This window comes from Populus trichocarpa, chromosome 1 (assembly GCF_000002775.5).
Source record: "Populus trichocarpa isolate Nisqually-1 chromosome 1, P.trichocarpa_v4.1, whole genome shotgun sequence".
NCBI classification, from domain to species: domain Eukaryota; kingdom Viridiplantae; phylum Streptophyta; class Magnoliopsida; order Malpighiales; family Salicaceae; genus Populus; species Populus trichocarpa.
Window position 1 is genome coordinate 7,408,563 of NC_037285.2, and position 10,720 is coordinate 7,419,282.

Here is a 10,720-nt window from a genome sequence, read left to right on the forward strand (position 1 = left end):
TGATGGGTTACAGAAAAGGATAGGATAAGAGTTTTTAATTGTGTTTAATAAAAAAAAATTCTTTTTAAATTTTGAATTACCTGTCTTTGGTTTCCAATGATTTTGTAAGGTGATTTAGGTAGTTATTACCCTTTCAGGATTCCAGGAATTAAATTAAAAATTAAAAATTAATTAATACCTATCATGGTTTCGCTTTAGCCCTAGACTAGGTGCACTACATATTATAATAATCCATTTATCATTCACAAACAAAATTATTTGACTGTCTAGGGATAAGGATGATTCAATCTTTATATATATATATATATATATATATGGTTAATTAGTCTTTATCATATTAATCAAGGATAATTAACTCTTTTTATATTTTTAAATAACAGTAAAATGACTAAATGATTTTTAAAAGCAAAAATTATTTAACTGATATTTAAGAACTTTTTCATATTCACTTTTTAAAAACACAATAAAATAATTAAATTATCATTTTAACTGACATCCAGGGTTTTTTTGTGTTTTCACTAAAGTTCTTAGTTATGATCAAGTCGATCGAGGAACAATTTGATATTTCAATAAATTAAAAATATAATGAGAAAATTACATTGAGCATCCTATAGTTTAGTCATTTTTACACTTTGTCTCCATACTTTTAAATTTACATTTTACATCTTGGGTCAACTCAATTTCTAAATTTAGATGAAAAGATAAATTTACCCTTGTATATAACATAACATAAACAACTATGATTTTCTATTAAAAAAAACACTCAATCAATCAAAATGTAATTTATTTCTTCTCTCCTCTCTAAGAAAACAATCCCTAAACCCCAAATTAATTTTAAACCCTGGTTTTTCCCTTCAAAAACTTCAATCTAATCTATCATCAACCACCAACATGTCAAGATTAGATTCATGATGAGACCACCAACTCCTTGGTAAGATGCCTAAGGTTACCAAACGCCTAACATGTCAAGATTCAAATTGTTCTTGGTCCTAGTTAGAGACCATTGTGTTCGCTTTAGCGGTCCAACAAATATGCGAAATAGTGGTCTCTTTCTCTACTATGGCTCTTTCTTCTCAAGTCAGGATGAGAAGAAAAAGGTAGGCGGCCACAAGCCGACCATTACAGGGGACCAAGACAAAAGGAATGAATTTGATTCATATCCAGGTGACCACTTTAGTCACTCATAGATGAATAAATTCGTATTTTTCTTCTTTTATTCATACTTTTGATTATTATTTTTTAAAATTATTTGAGATAATTTTTAAAATTAAATTTTTTATATATAATTTTATCCTTGATGTTCTCTTTTCAAATTTTATCATTATTCTTTTGATTACTAATTTATTTACTTTGAAATATTTTTTAAATTGATATTTTTTCTCTGATTTTATCTTTTAATATTAAATTGGTTGGAAATTTATTTTCTTCATTGAGCCCAAGTTTAGGATTTCATGAGTAATGAATTTAGGAGATTAACCCAGGTTTAGGAGATTTTTCCAGGTTTGCTTGGTTTTTTTCCTTTTCTTAAACTTATGTTTTTTCAGTTTCATCATTCAACATTTATTTAATTGAATATTAGGCTCCGTTATTTTTTTTTATTTTCTTTTTATAGGATCTTTCACTAATTTTAAAAATGATTTGGGTTATCTCTAGTCTTTTAATTGTTAAATTTATCTTTTTGAAAATAAGATTTTTTTAATTAAATTAATTTAATTAATTAAATATAAACATGAGATGCTCACTTCATGATATTTTATTTGGTTTGTTTTCCGAGTCGTTGCTTTGACGACGCATGTGACCTTTTTTTGTGTCATCGTACAGCTTTTCACAATGGTGTTAGAACCGTCTCGCTACGCTTTTCCTGGTGGTGGGGTGGTGTCCATGGGGAAAACAGTGAGTCTCCAATGAATGTTTTCTTTCTCCTCCTCTCGAGCATGATATTGACAACTCATTTTTATAGTTAATTGTTGCTAATTTTATGTTCATTTTATTTATTGTCATGTTGTTTTTTAATAATATTATTAAATTAACCAAGCTTATTGAACCCAATCAAGTCAATAGGTCTTATATTTTTCTTACTTCTTTAAAAACATTAACGTCGTTTGAACCTCTTGTTTTTACATTAGAAATAATCTAAACCGATTTGTAGCATAGCACAAGCCACCTATCTAGTAAACTACTAATAGTAGTTCCATAACTTAAATGCTAAACAAACCAAAATTTTATGGCAAAACAAACAAAAAATGATTAAACCTATTTTTTTTCCCCTACTTCGCTTATCTATGTGATTAAATCCCTTCTTACTAGTGCAGTTTGTATAGGAGAGAAAAAAGTTCATTTGATATTGATGTGATCCAAGCAATACCAAGAAACACGTTAGATGTTCTAGTTGGTCTAGTGACAAGACTTGGGGCTAAGAGGTTTAAAGAGGCTTTCAATGGATTTCTTCAGGATACATGGGCTAAGATGCACTTCAAGAAGATATTAAATAATAAAGAACAAGTCTTGATTAATTTAATTCATATTCAAGAAGGGCTTATTAGTGGGCATTCAAACATTATAAAAAAAAATGGAATAAGAAGATTCAAATATGTTAGTTGACCTTTTACTTGTTTTTTTGTCATAATTGGAGCTACAAAAAGAATTTTAATGTGATTCTAGCTGCATTGAAAAATAGACATCCATGGATTTTCAGCGATATATGGCACGCCTTATAATTCATTAAGATAAGAGAGAACCATGCATTTGAAGTTGAACTTTGATTGTGCTAGCAGATTAAAAAAATGAGTTCAGTCTTATTTAAATTAGTTAAAATATTGTTTTATTTATCTTTTGTTCAATATTAGGTCTTTTAGAGATATTAGAGCCTTTATTTAAATTTAGGTTTATTGGATTATTATTATTTATTAGGTTTATCCATATCCATTAGGTATATCCTTTTAGACTTTGGATTCTTTATAGTATAAATATTGTTTTGTAGAGACTTTTTGAGGTTAGATTATTTTTAATAAATAAATTGGCATCTTTGTTATCTTTTGTGTGGTTGAGTGATTCTCATACTAAGTTCTTGATTGAACTTAAAATCTCTTTAGATGATTGAACAACTCCATTATGATTTTATACTACTCGTTCACGTCTCTTTATAGGCGTAAGGTACGAGTGATCATTGCGTATAACTTTGGTTATTCAAGGCAAGTTCTTGTTAGGTCAAGTTTTAAACTATTCAAATTTGATTTTAGCGTTTCTTGGAAGGAGTCCGCATCAGCTGGTATTAGAGTTTGTGCTATTATCAAATTATATCCCTTTAGTCTTTAGTTTGTGTCATTTCTTTTTTTCTCTTCCTAGTTTTGACTAGGGTCTTGTTTCTTTAAAAAAAAAAAGAGTATATTATTCTCTTATTATTTCAAAGTTTGTGTCAAACAACATACTAAAAAAATCATCTTGCTTAGATTCTTAATTTTGCCGAATACATCATAGAAATATTATTTTCTTGATCCTTATCTTCTATATTTCTTGATTTTGGCCTAGAGTAAAAAAAAACAAAGAAAAAAAATTCATGTTCTTGCCAAATTGTGTGGATAAAAAAAATGGAAGAAAACATTACAAGAATTGATTGAATTAACAAGTTATGGCTTGACCGCATACAAGCCCTTGAAGTTTAGGGTTGGCTGGAATTTTCTTGAATATTTTCTTGATTTTTCCAAATATGTACATACCAAATCTTGGTATTGCTGAATTGAATTCTTGTTTTTCTTATATTATCTCGCCTTGTTTTATTTAAATTTAGGTAGTATAGATCTTTATTTATTTACTTGAAATTCTTGAACTTGAGTCTTGACTTTTTGAATTAGTTAGTTTTCTTTGAATCTTTAACATAAACTTCATTCCTTTTATTTCATGCCTTCTTTTTGTTATTATAGTTTGCATGAATTTGCATTGATATTCATAAATTTATTTTGGAGTTTCGTTTTGATTAGTTTCATATATTTATTGATTCTTTATTATTATAAAATCATTATGTTGTTTTAATTGATTATTTGATAAGTTGTTAAGTTATCTTTAAGAACCTAAGTAAGGTAATAATGAGGTATAAGGCATAATGCGATTATTAGAGTGAAAACCCCAATTAAATTATGTGGAAAAGTTAGGGTGACTAAACATATTTTAATCTCAATCTCAATAAGGAGATATAAGGATAGGGTTTTATGTAATGTTATTCCTATGCATGCTGCATACATATTGTTGAGGAGACGTTGAAAATTTGATAAGAAAGCCAAGCATGATGGTTTTAAAAATAGGTATACAGTAGAAAATGATGGGAAAACATACATGTTTGCATCATTGTCACATGGACAAGTGTATGAAGATCAGTTGAAGCTGAAGAAAGCAAAACAAGTTGAAAAGGTCTTGTTACAAAATAATGGTGAGGATGTGAGGCTGATTGAAAATAAGGTGAGTCATGAGTGTAAAACACCAAAGGGTAAAGTTTTGGCCATTAAAAAAAAAATTAAAGGCATCGACCAAAATAAAAGGGAGGGGAGAGGTCGAATGTGGAGAGAAAATGAGTGGAGAAAGAAATAAAAAGTGAGAAAAAAAGTGTGTAGAAAAAATGAGGGAACACCTTGATTTTTATGTAAAACAAAGTGATCTTGCACGTGCTTATTTTTCTGATATACCTATGATTTTACTTTTGTATAAGAAGGAATATTTTAACTCTAACGAACTTGATTCATGTGTTCTTAGTGTTTGTGTTCTTTGTTACAAGAATTTAAAGATATATTTCACGATGAAATTCCAAATGGATTTTCACCTATAAGAAGAATATAATATGAGATTGACCTAGTACCAAGTTCGGCTATTCCTGATAAACCAACCTATAAAAGTAATCTTAAGCAAACAAAGAAGCTTCAAATGCAAGTAGATGAGTTAATGTCAAGGGGGTACATTCGAGAGAGCATAAGTCTATGTGTTGTTCCTATATTTTTAGTACCTAAGAAAGATAATACTTAGAGAATGTGTATTGATTGTAAGGCAATCAATAATATAACGGTAAAGTATAGACATCCTATCCCTAGAGTAGATGATATGCTTGATGAATTGCATGGATCTTAAAAATAGATATCATTATATTATAATGAAATAAGGTGATGAATGAAAAACTGCTTTTAAAAAAAATAACACTTTTGCATAGAAAATATTGTTTTTCTTTGATATGTTATTAGTGTAAAAGTTATTGAGATGGATGAGACTAAGATTAAGACTATAAAAGAGTGGTCTATACCTAAGACAGTAAATAAGGAAAGAATTTTTCATGGATTGGTTAGTATTTATAAAAGATTTGAAAAAAATTTAGTACAATAGTTGCTCCATCAGTTGAAATTGTAAAGAAGACAATAGATTTTAAATGAGAAATTGAACAAGAGAAAGCATTTAATTTGTTAAAAGAAAAGCTTATTTTGACCTCATTACTTGCTTTGCCTAACTTTACAAAAACTTTAAGATTGAACGTGATGCTTCCGATATAAGTATTGAAGTTGTTTTAATGCAAGATAAAAGGAACATACCTATTTCAGTAAAAAGTTTAATGGAGGAACTCTAAACTATCCAACATACGATAAAGAGTTATATGCATTAGTAAGAACTTTGAAGACTTGATAACATTACATTTGGCCTAAGAAGTTTGCAATTCATACCAATCACCAATCTTTAAGACACTTGAAAAGTCAAAGTAAGTTGAATCATAAATATGTCAAGTAGGTGAAATTTATTGAGACATTCTCATATGTCATCAAATACAAGAAAGGTAAGAAAAATATAGTTGTAAATGCATTATCATGAAAATATGTTCTTCTTAATAATTTAAATATTAGACTTTTAAGATTTGAATATATGAAATAATTATATCTTTATGATATTAATTTCAGTGAATTTATTTACAATGTGAACTTATGACAACTAATGGATTTCTTAGGCATGATGAGTTTTTTATTTAAAGACAAAATATTATGTGTGATATAATTGTTCAATGCATGAATTGCTTGTAACGGAAGCTCATAGTGGCAGATTAATGGGACACTTTGGAATTATTAAGACTTTAGAAGTTTTACATGAATATTTTTATTGGCCTAACATGAAAAGAGATATGCAAAGAATTTGTGATAGGTCCATAACATGTAAATAAGTTATGTATAAAGTGATGTCGTGTGGGTTATATACACCTTTATCTATTCCTAAGAAATCTTGGGTTGATATTTCTATGGATTTTATTTTGGGTTTATCTAGATTAAGGTAATGAAAAGACTTCATAATTATTATTGCAAATAGATTTTTTAAGATGACACATTTCATATCTTGCCATAAAATTGATGATGTAATGAATATAAAGGATCTATTTTTTAGAAAGATAGTTCGATTGCATGGTATTTCAAGAAGTATTGTGTTTGATTGAGATTTTAAGTTTTTGAACTACTTTTAAAAGGTTTTGTGATGCAAGTTAAGAACTAAACTTTTATTTTCTACTTATCATCCATAAACAAATGGTCAAAATGAAACATTAAACAAGACTTTAACTCAATTATTAATAGTTATCATTAAAAAAATCTTAAAAATTAGGAATATTTTTTGTTATTTATTGAATTTGCATATAATCATAGTGTGTATTCTATGATTATTCATTATTTAAGATTGTTTATGGTTTTAATCATTTAACACTTTAAAATTTGACGCATTTACCTATTAATTAAAGTGTTAGTCTTGATAGTAATAAAATGCACAGATGGTGAATGACTTACATACAAAGATACAACAATAGATAGAAAAAAAAAATGAGCAATGTGCATTTTAAAGCTAATAGAGTACACAAATTAATAAGGTTTGAATAAAAAAATTAGGTTTGGGTTTTTTTTTATTGGGTCAAGTTGTAAACTATTGAAATCTGATTTTAGTGTATCTTGGAAACTGTCCTTGTTAGATTACTATGTTTTATTTATTTTATTATTATTATTATTATTGTGTTGTTATTATTATTATTATAATAGAGGAGAGGTTTGAACTAGAACTTTAGTTTGTAACTTTGTTACCGGGTATATGATATTTTTGTGCTAATTATATATTATGAGATTTTATGAGGAAGTTTGAATCGGGAATTTTTATGAAGTTGGGGTTATAAGATTACCGAGGACCAATTATGCTATATCGTGTTGGCATTCTTAAAGGGAGTTCCATATCCATATTATTACTACGTTGTTATGTGGATGTTTTATTACTAAGCGAGGTAAAAGCAGTGAGAGCCTTCTTACCTGCCAGACTTGTGTATGATATCATTAATTTAATTTCTTGCTTGTATCAAAACTCAAAAGTAACTTGCAATTCCATATCCTTCAATTTCAATCTCAAATTCAACATCGAATGAAAACAACCAGAGACTAGTTTTAACTCCTTTAGATACTAGATGTTCAACCAACAGACACTTGAACATCATCATCATCCACAAAAGAGTTTGTGATTTTGACTAACTGCAGCTATCTATTAGTTGAAACAAGCCTTTCGCTACTGCTGTTTGTCAATCTAAGTTGCAGCAACAGATTTGTGGTACTCCTCCAATTCCTTCTTGTATGCTTCCATGGCTTCAGCAGCCTTGCAGTTCCAGATTTGCTTCTCTTCTTGAATAAGTTCCTGTAATCCCACCAATACAAAATTACAAAATCAGACACTTGAATTGCTAAGCTAACCAATTAGCTCAACAAAAACGATGAATTTTACAAAATGAATACCTTCCATTTCACAGAAATCATTGCAGTTAGAGTGGAACTGTTAATTCCAGGGTGCTCATGCACTAAACTTTTCCTTGTTTCTTTGCTGCATTGAAGAAAAACAATTGCTTAGTAACTTTAATTGCAAATGCCTCGTTGTAGAGTGTGACTACTCGAGAGAGGCTTTTTACCTGAACAGAAGGAATGAAGATGCAGGCTTCTTAGGCTTGTTGGGATCAGCATTCTGCTGCTGCTTCTTCTGGCGTTGCTCTTTGGTTTTCTGTACATTTTAGCCATTTAGCCACCAGAAAGGCTCCAAAAATAGCATTCAACAAACACTTTTAAAAGCAACAGATGAATAACCTAACCTTGATAATGTTTTCAGTTTTCTCTTTCTTCTTTAGCAACTGCAATGCTTCCTGTTTCTGAAGTTTCATCAGTTCTTCCCCTTCTTTCTTGAGATTCATAGCTTCTTCATCCTTGTTCTGCTTGTAAGCCTCCATTTCTTGCGTGTACTTTTCCTTGTTCTTCTTTGCAATCTGCAATTTCCAAAGGCATCTAAGAAACCATACCGAGTAAATAAGCTCCCTACTAAAAAGAGTATGTTGTGTGCAGTATAAACCTCTTCGTAAGGCCTCTTTTGCTTTTCTGTCATGTTCTTCCATTCTTCACCAGCAATCTTTGCCACCTCCAGAACATTCTTGTTCTCTGCAAGCAGAGCAGCTCTTCTTTCATTAGAAAACAAGAAAAATGCAGACAATGGATGCTTTGGTTTCAATGGATCCTTTTCTTTCCTGCAAATAAACAAAACAAACAAATAAGTACTTCTATAGTCAACAAAGTTAGGAACAGACACTAAGGAGTGTTGCTTCTGATTTACTTGGTCTTGTTCTTCTTGTTCTCTTCCTGACCTGCTTCCTGCTTGAACTGGAGGTATTGTTCAAGCAATTCCATAGCAGTCTTCTGCTTCTGTTCCTCTTCCAAAAGCTTCATTGCTTCACTCTCGCGCTTCTCCTTTGTCATCAACTTCAGATAGGCTTCTTTTTCAACCTGATACTTCTCCTCATAAGGTTTCTTCTCCTCTGCAGTAATGGTCTTCCACTTTGCCCCCAAAATGTGAGAGATATCTTTGAACTCTGCATCTGGGTTTTCTTTCTTGACCTGTACAACAAAACCCCTCAAATTAATCATCAAGATAGAAACAAAGCATGCTTAATTGAAAATACTAGAAGATATCACGTAGCCCAATTTCTATGTTTACCTCATTCCATTGATCTTTGCACCAGAGGGAGTAAGGTGGGCATGGCCTTTTGATTTCATTGCCACCCTTCTTTTTCTTCTTGTCTTGCTCCTTTTCATTCAATACTTGAACGAATGGGAGAGTCTGTGCAAAGATTCATATAACAAAAACCCATCAATTCAAACCCTATAGAAATAAATAAAAATTCAAACCCTATAGAAATAAATAAATAAGAATTCTAAATAATGGTCTTTCATGCTTCCTTTGTATTACCCAAGAAAATTAACAGATCGAACCTAAAGTTCAACATTAGGTCAAATCATCCGGACCCTAAAACTCACATCAAGAATCAATCAAAAACTTAAATCGAATCCTCAAAATCCGGTACAGTCCCCTATTTACCCAACCTTTAAGACAAGAAATAAAAAAAAATCCACGAAATCAAGAAAACTGACCATGATAGGCTTAAACTCCTTCAACTTCTGCAACTTCTTCAACTCCGTCTTCATTTTCTCCTGTTCTTTACCCTTCATTTCAATCTCCTCATCTTTAGCCTTCAACATCTCATCTTTCTCCTTCAACAACACCTCAGTCTTCTCTTTCTCAAGCTTCAACTGCTGCAACATTTCTTGCATTTCTTGAAAATCCTTCTCAAAAGAAGAAGCCGCAGCCTCTTTGTTCTGCTTCGCTTTCGCGGCCTTGGACTTCCCTTTCTTGGGTGAAGACCGAGGTTGAGAAAGACTCTCAAGGTTTTCTTTTGAAGAGTCAGTATCTGATGGGGGCAAAACGCTGGCTGGAGATGGCTCGGGGAGCTTTTGAGCCATTATATTGGCTTCATTTGTTGATGGGTTCTTTTGTTTCAAAGCTTTCCTGTTGTTTCTTGATTTCTTTGGAACTGTTGGGGCTACAGCAGTATCAGCCATTCTTGAGTGTTGATTTTGAGAGAGAGAGAGATTTAGAGAGAGGGTTTTAGGGTTTCTGAGACTGAGATCAGTGAAAGAATTGTAGATTATAAAAGGAGGGAAGGAGAGGAGCCAACGGCTACTATTTTTTGAATTTCAAACGACTTGTTGGAGTTTTAAGAGAAAGTTGAGGTCCGGAATCGGAAATCCGAAATCTGATTCATCGGTTCAAAAATCTGACCGTTAAGGAGGAACGTGTAGATTTTTTATTTTATTTTTTACCACAAAAAGTGTAAGCGTTTCAATTTGGCCAATTTCTCCATTTTAGGTTTTGTTATTTTGATTTTCGCATACTTCCTCTATTAATTAACTTGGCAAGTTTTTTTTTTTTTTTTTTTTTTTGGGGTTGGTGCCATAGGTGGAGTGGGAAGCTAAAATGCATAATTTGAAGGGGACACACACACACTTACTTTTCTTTAGTATTCTATCAATCTGAAGGATTGCCCACGCATACATACCCACATAGGCACGTATACACACATAAGAGGTAGCTACTCTTGTACTCTATGAAAGCAAGTTTTATTGGTTAGGAAATGAAGAATGGTGGATGCTTCTTGCTTAGGGGTGTGAAGGTTCGGAGGTGTTAATGTTTTTTTTTATGGTATTTACATTAAAAAAAACATGTATTTTTTGTTTTTGTTAGATGTGATTTGTGCTTTAAATTATATCTTTGAAAAAAAATCATCATACCTCCAAACCAAAAACATACTAAAAACATGGTAATCAGCATGATTATGATTCGGTAGGTGGGTTTTAAAGTACTTTGA

General features: G+C 30.9%; 1 protein-coding gene across 1 annotated transcript; it reads right to left on the reverse strand.

Annotated features, from left to right (window-relative positions):
• Nucleotides 1-7,358: 7,358 nt before the first annotated feature.
• On the reverse strand, nucleotides 7,359-9,989 carry LOC7467101 (high mobility group B protein 13). The gene is made up of 8 exons (XM_002299450.3): nucleotides 9,447-9,989; nucleotides 9,013-9,135; nucleotides 8,632-8,912; nucleotides 8,374-8,545; nucleotides 8,120-8,290; nucleotides 7,943-8,031; nucleotides 7,773-7,857; nucleotides 7,359-7,674 (listed from the first exon to the last, which is right to left on the reverse strand). Exons 1-8 carry the CDS (start codon nucleotides 9,912-9,914, stop codon nucleotides 7,567-7,569), a joined length of 1,497 nt encoding a protein of 498 aa, XP_002299486.1. The 5' UTR covers nucleotides 9,915-9,989; the 3' UTR covers nucleotides 7,359-7,566.
• Nucleotides 9,990-10,720: the final 731 nt, after the last annotated feature.